We start from the raw sequence: 16,903 nt of genomic DNA, 5'->3' as shown, positions 1-16,903 counted from the left end.
ATGCTGAGAAACAATTTAAGACCCGCTTCAGTGAAAGTTGTGTTTTTAACATGTTTTAGTGGCATTTTTCCTATGATGGAGGACATATTTAAAGAAAATTAGTCTTAAAGTTGCATTTTTGACTATTTTTTTTATTGAAATTAGTGTAAATCACTAAATGAAGTTTGTAAAAGATTGTATTTGTGATGTAGAAAATATCCACAAGCTCCCTACTCCACTCCATTCTTATGCATCCACTTGTAGACGACTAGATTCATATACGTCTTTGTTTTCCTTGTCTAGATAGCTCCAAGTTTGCTCGCCATATAAGCTACGGGGAGAGTTTGTAAACAGATAGGTGATGGGAAGTGGGAGTGGGCTTGCTCCATGCCAACAGTCCTGCTCAGAACTAAGAGGTGAATGTCTAATGAAATACTGCCACTCTGCTGAAACTTTGTCCTTGAGAATGATACAGTTTTTTGTTTTTTTTGGCTAAAAACACCACAAACGTAATTTTAAGACCACTGAGAATGCTTTTAAAGTAGTTCAATGTATGATTGGAGTAAGGCTTTTTCTTCCACAACTTTTGCAGCATTCTTTATTACTTATTTTAGTCTAAAAAAGATTACAGTCAACTGTAACTAAAAAGATGATTTTTTTAAAATTTATATTCAATAGTGTCAGCTGAAAATATTATTTAATTCATGTGGCTAATTAAAAGTAATAGCAATATCATACTCAGTCTACTAGGCTGTAGGGTTAGGCAACATATTAAATGTCTAAATTAAATGTACCTTTTCTCCAACCAAGCCTTCTGCTCCTTGCTCTCCAGGGGACCCCTTCTCTCCCTTCTGCCCAGGCAGCCCAGGGACTCTCGTCTGGCACACACTGCAGGCGTTCTGCCAGAAGAACATCAAGAAAAAAAAAAAAAAATGGCAGCACAGATAAGATTTCATCAAGCTGAGCTGGCTCGCTGCTTTTTCACCCTTTATTATGTCACATCCCCAGGGTGGGAGACAAGACCTCAACTGACACAAAATGTTCCTTAAATGTCCGCCGAGCAGAAACAATGTGAACCCAGCCTTGGTTCCTTCCAGAGCGTGTCTCCTCTAAATGAGAAGTGAACTTTGTCAGACTCATTGACTGTGACATTTAAGTGAGAATCTTAAATATCATCATCCCTGATCTAGTCTAGATACCGCCAACACCAGCAAATAGGAGGACCTTAGGCTACTGACTAAAGAAAGAATTATAATAAAAATCATAATAAAGACACAAACAAATGAACTTAAATGTACTTGTTTTTCCTTAAAGTCTTTAAAGTATTGATAAGAGTATAAGTTTAAAAGAAAACTAAATTGAGATGAATTGAATAAAAAGTACACTTTTAAAATATGTATTTATATTATTATATTTATTTATTTTATATTATATTTATTATTTATACTGCAATTAACTGAAAAAAATGAAAACATGACTCTTTACTTTTTTATTCTAAATCCCAAAAGATTAATATGGACCTCGGTAAGAAATTTAACTTGTATAAATATTTATATATGTTCAAAATCAAGAAAAAAAATGAAATGAGCCCCATTTGTTTACAAAACTAAACATGCAACGCTAAAAGCAGAGATGATAAAGTGAAGTTACAAGTGGAACAAGAGTAGGATTTGTTGAGATTTATGCAACACCTTTGTTGATTAGGTTGAGGGCTAAGTGATAAGAAAATCAAGATAAGAAACTAATCTGCTGTTAAGTGAAAGCTTTTCTCACATACGCTCCTAAAAATTCAAACTAGAAAGTACTCCCAGGCTAAATTTGCGTATTTGTTTGTCTTTTTTGTGCTAATAGCTGATTTTTGTATGAAATGCTCCCCAGAATGTGTCAACCTGAGTTAGTTAATGCAGGATGCACAGTATTTTCCCAGTGATGCTGTTGGAGGCATTTCTGCTAATTTACTTATGATTCTTTGTGTATATAAACCATCAAAAAGTAATAATTTTATACTCTGTGGATCTGAAATTGTCCCACTCAGTTTTGTAATTCTTTGTTTTCTTGTTTTTTTATTTTGTAATTTTGGGCATTACTTTCATAATCTGATTTTAGTATGTCATCAGCCGTTTGGTAAACAACTACATAATCACAGGTTAAAGTTTATTTTCTGTTATTTTCTTAGTTTGTCCATTATCTGGTTTTATCAAATGTAAAGACAAATATTTTTTTAGTTTTAAATTTACTTTTTTTTAAAATAATAAGTGAATCAGACAACTGTGTATTCATGTAACTATAATCAGGATGCTGCAATGCAGTTCAAGTTCAGACATGAATAAAATGCTGCAAACTATTTGATACTATAAAATATTTAAAATCTTGTTTTTAAACATTCAAGATACTTCACCAGGTTTGAGTTTGTTTTAACTGCTCTACACCTTTCCAAGCTTTTCTCAAAATCAACTAAGCTGAGATTTCTTTTTGTCTCAGAAAGAGCTAGGATCTAGAACTCATGAAATTATTATGAAATTAGTCAAAATCATTTTACTCCATACTCTTCACAATCAAATAACTTGGTCTTGACTAATTTGTCTTGAGTTGCAAGTAACTAATAACTTTAACATCATGCCAATAATTCAGTTGTCCCGATTCTGCAGTTGTGTAAGATTTTTGACTTTTTCTCATATTCTTTCAATGTAATTACCTGTTTCTATAAAATATATGAGTTAAGATATAAATACCTTAAGGAAAGCACCCATGTCTTTAGCAATAGGCAAGGCAACCTGTGAAAGAAAAGGAAAATAATTTATTTTAGAGTAAATTATTCATGTTTTCCATTACACAGTGTGTTTGTTTGATGTAGCTGTTCCAACAGAAGCTTATGCCTTTGTCACATGCAACCGTACGGGGGCTTGAGCCTTATGCGCCCTGCAGGTCTTTGGGTTGCCTGTCGAGGGTAATAGAGAGGAGTGGCTGCATCTTAAGGGAAATGTAGTTTTCTCTTGAAGTTCCCTTAATGGTTGTGCCACCACTTTAAATGACTTCATGAAAATGGAACGTACTATTGTCATGTGTGTGTATCGTGAAGTATTTGTAAGAATAATGTTAATTAGACACAATTATAAGACATATGGGTAATGTTGCCCTAATACCACACTCTGTTAGTAAAGTGTGATTACTGGTCTCTCAATGACTGTGTGCAAATACCCACACATGAACAATTTCAGTAGGACGTCCACAGGATCCATTCATGCATTTCTGAACATTCTTCTAAAAACCTGCGCTCTGAGCACCAGCCCCTTCTAACCCACAATAAAGACTAATTCCCTCATTTCTAGCAGATAGACAACGTGCAACAGCTGTGCACATAGTACAGAGGGCTTAAACAAATTAAAATCAGCATGACAAGCCTCCATCGTACCCACTTCATCCTACTTTATCCGCCTGTGGTACGCCAGAAGAAAATAAAGCATTTCTGGTTATTTCCTGTGTTTATGTTCCTACATGTTTGCTCATTTTTTGCCTGCAGACAACCTTTATCCACCTATAAGGGCAGTTGTGACTAAGGCATTAAACATCAACACTAACAGAAATGTGAAAAGAGGTTCATAATAAAAATGTTCAAAAAGTTTATAGTTTGTATTTGTACTTTGAAAGGAAGCATTATAACATTCACACACCCTTATAATCTTCTATTACGGTAATTTAAAGAAACACAGGATGTCTGCAGTGGTCTCTTGCTGTCATGGTTCACCTTGCTTGCTATTTTTTTTTTTTTTTAACAAATCACTGTCTTCTTCATCCTGATTGGATGCCAACCTTGTCAATCAATCAATCTCCTCTGTGCTGTGTTTGCTGTTCAGACTGTTTAGTTTCCACACAAGTCTTTAATTGCGATCAGTTTTCATTCTATAGAACTCTACTTAACTACTAACTTTGAGAATTTAAACAGGAGCAGAAAGTGATTAAATGCTTATTTCTGTCCTAGACAAATATAGAAACTCTGAGTATATAATTCTACTCTGAAGATTCCATGTTTTTTTATTAACATAACCCCTGAGATAAATGAGGGAACACCTCTTTTATTGAAAATTTGACTCTTACTGGGTTTCGTTTACTTTCAAGCACGTTTAAAAGTTTACTAAAAGCTTTAATAGACAAGCAGCAGTGCCCATATGGCACCCAGACTGTAGCTATCATAACTGCAACAAATGTTGCTAGGTGGAAACGCACAAAGAGACAAGAAGAACAGGAAAACATGTGCTGACAGCTGGGTGCTGCCAGTTAGCAATAAGCTGCAGCATTTTACTGAAAGTGACGTTGTTGGGAAACAGTAGGACTAGTCGCTAATTAACGCAAACTTGCTCTGAGTATTGACTATGAGAGGATCTATCTTTGGTTCTCGTTGCTGATTAGCGAAGCAACACACCGAACAGAACAGAAATTACATTTTCTTACTTACAGGTTCTCCTGGAGGTCCAGGAGGGCCCGGTCTTCCAGGGGGGCCCTTTAATTGAGACAAGAAATATAATGAACAGGTCTGCCAGTTATAATATCATTCAAATATGCAAGGTTACAAGTTTTCACATCCATCTCAGTTGGTGGGGGATCTGTGATAAATAATACTGGAGCACTCACAGTAGGAAGAGCTTCTTTTGATGTTATCAGCTATGCTTCATTTGCTTGGAAATGAATAAGTCAAAGGTAGACTGAGCCCACTTACATCTTTCCCTGGAGGTCCAGTTAAACCCGGTGGTCCTCGAGGGCCCTAAAAATCATCCATACCAATGTCAAAACCATTTTTTTTTTTTACACAATCAGATTATTATTTCATTGTAATTGGACACTTGTCACATCATTCTTTATCTTACATTTTTTGGTGTATTTCTATTTTGTGAGTGTAAGAAATCCACAGACCTCAATTCCTGGCTTGCCAGGGGCTCCCGCGGGGCCCTACAAACACATCACACATCTTGTTAACACCATCTGCCCTCTAGCACCTGGAGCCACTATAGGAATTGTGTTAGTCACCTTTTTGCTCTATTGATTTTTTTGTCTGCAGCTATCCTGCTTTTCAAAAATGAACACGGACTCACTCGCAGTCAAATCCGTGTGGTCAAATTATAGTCTCTTATTGTATATGAGTGAGGTGAAACTGCAGAACCTGACAGTAATGACCAGAGATTTCATCTCACAATGCATCTAATGACCACTTATCTTGATATTGTTGCAGTGTCTGTGTCAGAATGTGAAGTCATGGGGCTTAGAAGTGAAGGATGAATAAGGATCCATCAACAGGACGCCGTACTCACAATGATGCTCTCACCAGGTTCACCCTTTTCTCCATGTTCGCCCGGTAATCCTGGCATACCTCTTTCACCCTGGCATAAACAAAAGGAGGGACAAATGCAGCAGATGAGGGGGTTTGCTGTATGGGGTGCCAAATGTAAAAATTCACTTCATCAATATTAAGCCATATTTCAACTTTTCTTTCCATTTGTGTTGCATTGTGGTCACAATTTGGCAGCATTTATCCCAAATAAAAACAAAATCCATGAAATGAGGGCATATGGTTTTAGATATTAAATACAAAAAGTTAAGCATAAATCTAAATATTAACACAATATTTATATTAAACAACTAGATTTAAAGATTACATTTACATTCATATTTATATTCAACATTTAGATTACATTTTTAGGTCTACAACTGACATTTACATTGATAGTTACATTGATAAATGTAAAGTTAACATTTAGATCTAGATAAAACATTTGTAATAAACATTCATACTTGATGTTTTACATGTAGATTTGACATATAGGTTTAGGAGTTAGATGAATGTTTAGACTTAACATTTACATTTATTATTTATAACTTTAGATTTGACACTTAAACCCCTTAATGCCTGTTGTCACAAATATGCAACAAACTTTGGCTCCAAAATTACCTAAATGCAGCATCTACTTTAAAGCAAAAATATAAGTGATTTTTTTCCATAGCTTGAAATAAATTCAGGCGTTAAGGGTTTTAATTTCACCTTAATATATATATTTGTTTACATTTAAAATTAATTGCTAATATTTTTAGATTCATATTTAGCATCTAAAAATACATATCTTCTTAAAATGTACATGTATTCTTACATTTGTAATTTATGAATTTACATTTAACACTTAAATGTTTACATTTATAGTTAAAAATAAATCATTTAGATTTCTATTTAGCATCCAAAAGAATATGCCTTAAAGTGACACATAACACTTTTATTTGAGATAAATCCTTCTAAATGTGGAGTAACTGCAGGACATATGGAAATAAATGTCTAAATGTGGTGAAATTGTCATGAAATTTCAATGAGGTGAATTCTTTTACATTTGGTATCCCGTACTGCTGCAGTGCATAGATGCTCACACCTTTGTAAAACCCATTTCTCCCTTTTATTCTGCTAAAGTAGTTTCAAGAGGAGAAACACACATCCTGAAGGCCAGCAACATTCACATAATTGTGATTAGCTTTTAAACTCTATTGCAAGCAACATTTAAGTTTATTTATTTATTAAAGCTCTCATTGCTCTTTATGTTTTCAACAGCATGTCAGTAGCATCTCGAAAGGCTGGTGAAGAAGAAAAGTTAAAAAAGGTCAATAAAAAAGCTTCCCATTTGCCATTTAAAGTTAACAGTGTGGGTGGAAATGATGTAAGTGGATTTGACAAAAATCCTCCATGACACCGTCGCTGACAACTGAGGTGCGAAATAATCACAACAAAAGTCTGTGCGGCAAAATAATCAAGGACATTATGGAGTGTAGTAAGGATCCTTATCTTTTTTAAAAAGATGCCAGAACAATTGATCTTTTTTATCCTGAACAGAAGACATGTTAAGAAGAAATGTTTGCATTTTAAAATAGGAATTAAGAAAAAACATTGACCAGTGATGATAGACAAGGACAAGGGCTTTTAAAGCAGTAAGATCCAGAAAAAATACTTTAAGATCATAGTAGGGACAATATTATTAGTAAGTTCTTTATGAATATCCATGGCAACAACAATACATCTGACTATAGTGTCTGGTTTCTCCTTTTTTTTTAAACCTTGAAACACAACTAGCAAGCTAGACGTCATGCTTACATCTAACCAAAGAACATTAAGGAATTAAAAAAAGGGTTTCATTGGGAATTAGAGGAGAATGAACACTTAACACTAAATGAAAAGTGTATATAAACTACTATAGCCTGTAGCATCTTCAAGTGTTTCCTCTTCCATGCTTGCATTGTCGTGGCAGGAAGCCGTGAATGAAATGAGGCTTAAGAGGAAGAAAGTGGGATTCAAACATTGATTGTTTTGTGCTTTCCTGACCATGTTCTCCCTGAAAAAATCACCAGCGTTGGTTTAGAAGCTGATTGAACAAACACAATTAAATGGGGCCATTAGGTGTTGTGTAACATAAACAGATGACTGTTATTGGTCTATTGGACTGAATTTATTCAATCTTCTTTATAAATTAGTATTATATCATTTTTATTTGAATTTGGAGACAGTACAAGTTCCAGAAAATAAAAATGTATATCACAAGGTGAGAAACACACAAAAGTGTTCATTTGCCTTTTCAAATAAAGAAATTCAGCGGTTTTGATCACTTGCATGTCCTCAGGTATGTAAACATGTACCATTAACATGCAAACTGTTTAGACAAACATCATTAATAGGGTTGGAGTCTGAAGAGCTCAGAGAATTTCGTGGTTTTGTGTGCAACAAATCAATTTGTGAAATATCCTTACTGATATATCCTCCACAGTCATTTGCTCGTTGATTTATGACAAAGTGGAAAGGATAGAAATTCAGCCATGAAGTGGTAGACCATGGAAATTGAGAGAGTGAAGCCAGCAGATGCTGAGATATGAGACATGATACTGTGAGCATCATTACAGACCTCCAGACTTCGTGTGGCCTTCAGATTAGCTCAAAAAGAAAGCCCTGAGATCTCTTAAAAGAGCAGATGCATTCTATCCATACATCTATGAGTTCAACTCAAAGCATCAGATGCAGCAAAAGCACGCTACAGCACTCACCAAAGACCTGCCAGTCTGATGGTAGTTAATACTACTACAAGTGTGAAGTTTGGTGGATTTGGTTAATTATGGTGGGGTGTATGGTTGTTTTCAAAAACCAAGCTTTACCCCCTATGCTTTAGTCCCAACTGCCCCTATGGGTAGATATGGGCTGTTGGTTGATGAAAAATGGGCAAACTTGAATGGGGCAAGCAGGAAATGTTGAAGTGTAGACCGGTCAGTGAGCCCGAAGAGCAAAAAATCCTTCTCGCACATGTTCGTTCTACTGGCATGCTGCAGGTTGAAACACTTTATAAGACATATTTTATGCCCAGCAGCAGTAGCTCATTAGAAATACAGTTCTGAGTTGTGGGCGGGACTACTGGCACAAAGCAAACCGCCCCTCTTCCCATTGCTGAGAGCTCTGTTTGCGCACTCACATGTGAGGCTATAGCCTGAAGCTAACATTAGCGGCGCAAAAATAATGACGAGCAATATTAGATCAATCCAGTCGTACAAGTGTTGAACGTTCATCATGTCTCGCACACCTACGCACAAATATTCCAGTGTATGTGTAGGAGGAGAGGAGACTTTGACCAGCCCATTTCAATAACTGCATTTTCTAGCATCCGGTTTTCTGATCCAATGAAATTTGAACTAAGAAACACTAATAAAGGCAGTTTGAATCATAAATTGTTTTATTTAGATTTTCTACTATGAAAAAAAAAATTGATTTTCATTGGAGTGGGTCTTTAAGATGTGGCCACTTTTTTCTTCTGGACAACCCAAAAACTGACCAGATACACCCCACATGCAGTAACATGTGACTAAGGCATTAGTTCTAGTTGAGAAAACTACTGTATAAATGTTTCTGCTTTTCAAAAACTTTTGGACAACTTTGTGACTTTGAAGAGTGAAGTGATGACTCCTTCCTGTCCAAACAAGACGAGAGCAAATGGAAGGTCCATAAATGGATGGATGAATGGATTTGGTATAGAAGACTTCCCTGGCATGAGCAAAATTCTTGACTTCAACCTGACAGTACACCATCATGATTAGATAGAGCAAAGAAGTGGAGCTACTCTGCAAAAATGAAATCTTATGAAAGTAATGACCCTTGTTTCAAGGAAGAAAAAAATCTTATTTTCTGTCTTGTATGAAAAAATATTATCAAAAAAGTTTTTCTATGGCAAAATAATCTTAGTTTTAGAAAGCATGTCTTGGGAATTCTTAATAAGGCAATTTTTCTTACCACTTTGGCAGATTTTTTTCACATTTAAAGATTTTTTTTTGGACAATTTTAGGATTTTGACATGTTTTTGCAGTGTGCATGGAAATATTTCCCTTAACAGTTGAAGATATTCTAACTTCAACCCCAAAGAATTCTAAAAATAAGTTACGTGAATTCACAGAAGTGGAGTGAACAATTTTGGCAAAAATGCTGATAAATGAAATCCATGTAATTTTTAAAGACACACGCTCAAAAATGGAGTTTTTCTTTTTTTTTTTTTTCTTGTGACCCATTTCTGACGATGGAGTAAATTGTGCTCAATATTCAATTGCTGAGTTTTTTCTTTTTTCAAATGGTTATGAATCAGAATCATATGAAAAAATGCACTGGGCGGGCCACAAGCTCCCTGCTCCTCCCCGCTGAAGGGGAAGAGGGGCGGAGTTCTTCAATGGCGACCATACCATCCATAACTCAAAAGTAAATTTTTAATGAACAACAACTGGTGGTTTGCAGAAACTATGTCCTAGAAACAATTTTTTTGGCTAAAAACAGCAAATCATAAGGAAACATAATTGGAGTGAGACTTTAACTTTAACATAGAGTTACCTTAGGTCCTCGAGAACCTCTTGTTGAAGAAGATCCATCACTCTGCAAAACCAGAAAGAAGAAAACAAAAAATGGATTCACTGAATCGTCAGTCTCGAACAACCGAAGTGCTACACCTTCCTAAAAAATATGTTCTAGAGCTGTAATTAAAGCATGACTTATAAAACAGTACAAGCTACAAATCTCTGTAAACACTCCAGTGCAGCAATTCATTATGAATTTATGTTGAGCAGCGTTTCGCTCGCTTCAACGTGGAAGCACAGTGATAATGCCGTAGCAGAGAAAACGAAACCTTGATTGGAACTGAGGCAAGTGTAAGCATTATTTACTGTGCCATCCAGATGAGACATTGATTTCCGTGGTCAGCATGTATTAGTGTTACAAGCTCTACATTGCACAATGTAAATTAGTTGTGCCGAAGGTAGATTTAGACTAACACAGCAATTCTGCAGTATTAGAAGGGGAATATGTACCTGCTCACTCAGGCATAAAATGGAAACTTAGGGAAGTACAGAACTTTTTGAGACAAATACAACACAAGTTTTTTTTCCCTTTAAGCTTTTTAATAGAAAGAATGCATTTGCACTGTACTAAAAACATCAGTGTCAGTGCATAAACGCAAAGACAAATTGCCTGTGTCTGAAAATAACAGCACGGGATTAGGATCAAGGCATGCACTGATCATTGTGCGCTTGAATTAAGTTACTACACAAACTCTACTCTCCAAAACTGCTTTGACCTCAGAGCTCTCTTTTTTTACCTCCTTAAAAGCTGAAAGTCATTTTTTTTTCAGTGCATCCAGAAATAACATTAAGGAAAAATGTATAAAGGCAATTCCTTTTTGTTCAGTTTTTTTTTTTTTGACCAACAACACAGAGTCAGTGCGCTGCTGCAAATACAGCGCAATAATTCTCCCATCTGCCTAACGCTTTTCCAATATTTACAGTAGTGGAAAATATTAAAGAGGTCAGAGTATTTCTGCATCTGTCTCTTATTGATCTGCTCAATGGTCCTTGCTTGATCAGTTGCTTTGTGTTCACACACACCCACACACAACTACATGAGTGTCCAAAGAAAGCTGCCACTGACTAAAAGCCCCAAATGAGGCACAAAGACAAGTGGGTAGTTTACAGTGCTGGAAAATTTGTAGGCTCCAAATTGGGAGATGAGGTTGATGGTGATGCTTCATCTCCCTGAGCTCATCTTTTTCAAAAGGTAAAACCATAAGAATCCAGCTGGGCTTCTGGAACAGTGGAAAAATGGAGTTGATGCTAAAATTAACCAACCTTGAGAGAAAGCATCAATAACTATAGAACCAAAGGGTTACAGTGGTGGTATCTATTCTCCAGTGCAACCTTCATATTTTGCCATATATTATTTGATAATTGACCCTATATTCTCACCAAAGATCCAAGACTTGGTTCTCCAGGCTCCCCCTTTGGACCAGGAAGTCCTTGTGGTCCTGGTAATCCACCAGAATCTCCCTATAAGCAGACAAAAGCAAGCACAGAGTATTTACAAATGTTACAGTTTGCAAAAGTGTCAAGTTGGCTCTTTCAAAACAAAAGCACAGACACAAGTATGAGTTTAAGGAAAAGAAAATAGGTCTCCACTAAGTGTAATGTTCTTTTTCTTTTGAGAAAAAGTTCCAATGTTAAAGCTTAGATATAATTTTGTTCTTTAAGTCCTTGTTTTGACAAATCAAATCCATGACAAACACTCAAAAAAGAGGAAAAAGTTGAGAAAAAAAGTAAATTTCAAGATTTAAAAAAAATTAGGCATAAGATCACTTGAAAAAAAGCAGAATATTATCACTACAGAATCACAAAATCTCACCAAGTATTTTTGTCTAGTTTCCAAAATACCATAAATACCTAAGTACACTTGATTTAAGACAAAACTAATTAACACATTTTACAGTTAGATGCCACAGCTTGATTTAAGACAAGACATCCTGAGTAATTCAATCTTGAAAACATCTTATAATGACCAAAGGATAAAAACTGAGACATAATATTTTTAGCAAAATTTTATCTAATAAACAGACTACTATGGATCAGAGAAACTAGAAAGTTTTATTTAAATCATAACAGTGTACACATGCATTTAAATACAGTATAAATTTAAAACTAAACATACATAATTATTAAGAAACATTTATTTTGAAATGTCAAATTCTAATCTTTAACATGATTATGGTCTAGAAATAAGGGTTAGTTTGTTTAGGTGCTTAAAATAAATTACATTTTTGGCATAAAGTTGTTTAAATTACTATATATATATATATATATATATATATATATATATATTTGCATGCATATTTTAAGACATAATATTTCTAAGTACCAGATCAATATACCATGCCTAAATAGGAGTGTTTATAGCTAATTTTAAGATTCATTTTTGTCTCTTTGGGGAAATATTACATTTTTTAAAAAAAAGTCTTACAAAGACACATTTATAGTTCTATTCGCATTTTTTTTTTCATTTTTAACAAGGAAAAACATCCTGAATTCTATATTTTTAACTTGTAAACGCATTGCACACCTCTAGATTCACATTAGTTGCATTTTGTGGCTTTTATCCTGTCATTGTGTCAGGACATGAATGGATTTTTTTAAATGTTTACTTTAGCACCAAAATCCTTATATACTGACTGTTTTTAAACAGAGTAAAATGTTTTCCCTCTTTTGTTTAGTGTATCAAGTGTAAAATTGCATTAATTTGTGTAACTAAAAAGATGAATCAACAAATAAATTAAAGAAACAACGAAATATGAACATAGTGTAAGTCAAGGACAGTTCAGCCCTTTGGGTTTAGTTCTCCATCCTCCAGCGGGTGAGTTTTAAGGACAGCTATTGAAAAGCAAATTTCTGCATCTTTGTACTTTGCCAAATTCAGCACAGTGTTCTGATAGTAGTCAATTTGTGTAAAAGAGTTGTCAGAAGCTGCAAAGATGAAACCACAAAGTTACCAGCTGAGAATGACCTGCAGGGGGAGTAATCTGAAAGGCGCCTTGACAAGTTGCCTGGCATGTTTTATTCTGTGATAAAACATCTCAGAGTCATATTTGTCTTTGAAGTGAGAACTTGATTTGAAGTAAACCTACCTTTTCTCCTTTTAGGCCATCTCTTCCTGCTGCCCCTGGCTCCCCTTTTGAGCCCTGTAAACAGAGGAGGGAAAGAGGCACATCTATCATCAGGCCTTCATCTCCTCATGCACATTTATCTCCTCCTCTTCACTGCTTCAGCAGACTGCGGTGCTCCAGCAAAACTTCCCTTAGCCAGGATTTATGAAATGTGTCTTTTCCCTCCCTGCTTTTGAATAAAGACAGATGCTCATTACTGAAGCAGGTGCAGAGAACAGATTGGACTGCTGCCTCCGTTCCTGGCATAAAGTGCATAGATTTGCCTCTTTCCACTAATTAATTCTTAAATTTGATTACTGATCATCTGTGTAGAAATTGAGGACTTTTTCCTGACTTATTTGGTGTCCCTGCCTGTTGAGGTTTATCTGTTTATCTCTCTCTTTTGCTTTGGCGTGTTGAGTTTAGAGAGAGTGGCGAGGTGGCAGATGCGACGGCGAGGGAAATCCTGGCTAGGTGTTCAGTTTCGCTTGACTTACTGGCTCTCCTGGAAGTCCTGGCAGTCCTGGAAGTCCAGTGGGTCCAAGTAAACCCTGCTTCCCCTGAGAGAACAAACCAAAAACACCTTTCATTCTCTGCATTGCAGACAACAACTTCTCCAATCGTTACAAGGAATATTGCATCTGTCTTTCGAACACTCTTTGCAATAGAAGTGATCCATGCATCGCCACGGAAACGACACTTGTAGTTTTATGTCTCATCTTAAATCGAGACGTTTTAGGCAATAATACTTCACGTTTATGAAGCCCCTCTCATAACACTTGGAGACTCTTTATTATATAAATTAGACAAAGCGGCCCCAAAAGACGATACAAAGAAGCTACAAAAAGAAATAGAAAAACAAAAGTGAGATAAATACAAAGGCTCACCTCTAATCCTTGATCTCCCTTTAGTCCTGGCGGTCCTGTGTTTCCCTAGAACATCACCATAAAAATTAAATGAGAAGCATAAAGCTTTCAGAACAGGAAGATTTGGAATTTGTTATAAATATATAATTTATAAGAAAACACAACAGACAATGGAGGATTTTTTTTTCAATCTTTGTTTCTAAAGGTTGGAGAGGAATAAACAAAAGCTGACTTCAGCTGGAGATGAGCTACAGTCCAAAAAAGCTTAAAAGACTCATTTGTATTGTTGAAAACAACACAAGTCTGTAAAAGCTGCAGCAGATAAAAACAAAGTGTTTCTTTATGTGAAAAAACTTATATATATATATATATATATATATATATATATATATATATATATATATATATATATATATATATATATATATTTTTTTTTTTTTCTCAATAGTTGGTATTGATAGTCAATCAATAGTAACGTCACCTTGAAGCCTTGAGGTCCTGGAGCTCCTATGTCACCCTGCAAAAAGAAAATCCAAATTACAAATAACCATTTTTCATGAAATAATAATAAAATACCCAAGTTGTCATCTGCAAACTAAAGGGAAGATTTTCCCAAAAATATAATTTTTATACATATAAGCTTCAGCATATTCATATGTCAAGAGATGTTAACATTTCTTAAATATTTGAGTATCTGCTTTTTACAATAAAAATGTAATTAAAAAAAGAAGAAATTAAACAGATAGATTTATTAGGTTCCTTTTTTGAGGACTGTTTGCAAAGTTAAGCACTATTCCACAAACCATTTCAACTTAAAACTAATTGTGCAAACTATTTCACTTATTTAGCTCCTCTTTAACCTAAACATTTTTCTCCACACAAATAAAAAGATTCTCTTTTTTGTTTTTAATGCTTTAGGGATGTTGACAAATGAAGTGAGTGTTTGGTCAAAAGTTCTGGTTGGGAGTTCTTGAGGAAAAATGAAAAACAATGCAGGCACATAAAAAAGTAATAATCATGGGATTTTATTGGAAAAATGTGTAAATTTATTTAGAGTAAACTAAAACAGGTTTGAAGCAGGTTTTACATGTACCTTTAGAAAAAAAATAACATTATTGAAACAATTTAAGGCTCAAACTCCCACTGATAGATCTACAAATCAGAGAACAAAGATAATTTACTGCCTGTGTCAAGCTCCAAGCCTCAAGAGGCAGTGTCCGACATGTTTTTCAATGTGCCTGCTTTTGAAGCTTCTAATTGTCCAAACACATCTAATTCAGGTATTATGAATTGGTTTCTGAGAAACCAGAAAGATGTCAGCCCTCTGGGCTTTGAGTTTGACACCTCTGATTTATAGTAATAAGACTTTGCGGTTAACCTGTTATTCTGTCTGAGACTTGTATATATTTTATTATATGTAAAGTACTATTGGTCATTTTTTTTTCCTTCTTTTTTTAACTTGTTATTAAGAAGACAAAAAAATAACATAAAATATTTTCCCACTTTTACTTTGGTATTTTGATCAAGTGAAATTCCTAAACTACTGCTCAGTACTTCAGGGCACTTTGGACATCATGATCTGAGTGCAATCTTTCATTTGTACTACACGTATGTTTATACATATGTTTAATCTGAGCACCGTTTTCAAGAGTATAATCCCCCTTACTCTGCTGTTACTGACAGAAAAATCCACCTCAATTCACATTTAAGCTCTTGACTGCTGAAACTCAATCAACTCTAAGCCTTTTCTGAGCTCATTTGTGCCTGAGCTCGTGCTAAAAAACAGACACTCCAAGGTAGAGAGTACGGTACATCTTCAGAAACTATGAATTTTAAACAATATCTGAAAAAATAGGTTACAATATTTAACGTAGTTTGTTTTTAAAATATCTACAGATCTAAAGAATTTCAATAAAATATATATTTAAAAAAAATCCTGTCTAATTATTAATGATCTGGCCCTACATGAAGTCAGTGTATTTCTAGCTCCAAAATTTGAACAATTACTGAATGCTAGTTTATTTCATGCCTCATTTTGTGCATCTCTGCATAGAAAAATAATGAAGTGAAATTCAACCTGAACAGCAGGTGATCCATTGTTATTTAAAAAATCAAATACCAATGTCCTTTTTCTTGGTGTTACATAAAAATAGAAGTTTTTATTTAAACTACAGGGTTGGATGATGAGTCTTCAAACTCAAACTGAGTCGCAGAGGAAACTGTTCTCAGTGGAGAATAATAAGGTAAAAATAGTTACCTTTTCTCCCTTTTGGGCAATTTCCTCTATTTGATCCTTCAGAATGAAAGAAAACAGAGTACTTCAAAATACTGTGTGACAAACAAATGCAGTGATACAAACCAAATGCTACAATAAATGCATGTTCTTACTGTTCCAGAGAGCTGTCTTAACCCGTGAGCTGTCATCACCTAGAGGAATAGAAATAAAGATATGTAAATAATCTCCACTGAGCTTGAAATAGCTGCCAGGGAACATTTAGAAAAGAAAAATAAAATGTTGGCCCATTTGGATCGAAATTTTGGTTAGAAAAGGAAATCTTTGTTTGGATAGAATAAAGACTGCTAAGCTCTGCCTTTCAGCAAACCTCTGAAGGATTTGAATGAACAAAACATTTGATTTATCAACTGAAATAAGCTCTTTTATTTAATGTAACTTTTGTATACTCATCAAGTAAATGTGACCCTATATCTATCAAATACAGTACAATCTCTAAAGAACTGAACAATAATCCAAAAAATGATAGATTTTCTGAAAGCAGTTGTAACAAAAAAGAAAGAACAAACCATTTTGTGAGGACAATTTTGCAACACTTAAAACCTGCAGAACAGAAACCACAATCATCGTACAAAAGCTCACCAGGGTGAGCTGGAACAGTGCAATTACAGATTGGATGAGAAGTTTTTTAGCTGGATTTCCAAAAGTAAGCTATACTAACACATTTGCTGATTCAGAGGAAGCTGGAAGTGGGAAGTTTCTGATCTAAATGTGGAAAATCAACCACAAATTATAACTTGAATCAAATTGTTGGTGAAAGG

The 16,903-nt window shown here is 34.9% G+C and overlaps 1 protein-coding gene across 1 annotated transcript in view; it reads right to left on the bottom strand.

Annotated features, from left to right (window-relative positions):
* Positions 1–16,903, bottom strand: part of LOC112161827 (collagen alpha-1(XIX) chain) — a 48,376-nt gene that overhangs the window by 26,150 nt on the left and 5,323 nt on the right. Inside the window, exons 4-17 of the mRNA XM_024297296.2 lie at positions 16,238–16,276; positions 16,107–16,142; positions 14,331–14,366; positions 13,871–13,915; positions 13,481–13,543; positions 12,966–13,019; positions 11,260–11,340; positions 9,857–9,898; positions 5,283–5,351; positions 4,888–4,923; positions 4,694–4,738; positions 4,433–4,477; positions 2,712–2,753; positions 774–878 (exon numbers count right to left, since the gene is read on the bottom strand). Of these exons, the coding sequence (XP_024153064.2) occupies positions 774–878; positions 2,712–2,753; positions 4,433–4,477; positions 4,694–4,738; positions 4,888–4,923; positions 5,283–5,351; positions 9,857–9,898; positions 11,260–11,340; positions 12,966–13,019; positions 13,481–13,543; positions 13,871–13,915; positions 14,331–14,366; positions 16,107–16,142; positions 16,238–16,273 (735 nt within the window). The 5' untranslated portion in view covers positions 16,274–16,276. The remainder of the gene's footprint in view (positions 1–773; positions 879–2,711; positions 2,754–4,432; positions 4,478–4,693; positions 4,739–4,887; positions 4,924–5,282; positions 5,352–9,856; positions 9,899–11,259; positions 11,341–12,965; positions 13,020–13,480; positions 13,544–13,870; positions 13,916–14,330; positions 14,367–16,106; positions 16,143–16,237; positions 16,277–16,903) is intronic.

This window comes from Oryzias melastigma, linkage group LG15 (genome assembly GCF_002922805.2).
Source record: "Oryzias melastigma strain HK-1 linkage group LG15, ASM292280v2, whole genome shotgun sequence".
NCBI classification, from domain to species: Eukaryota; Metazoa; Chordata; class Actinopteri; order Beloniformes; family Adrianichthyidae; genus Oryzias; species Oryzias melastigma.
Note: the sequence above shows the minus strand (reverse complement) of the source record. Positions and strands in the feature narration are given on the sequence as shown.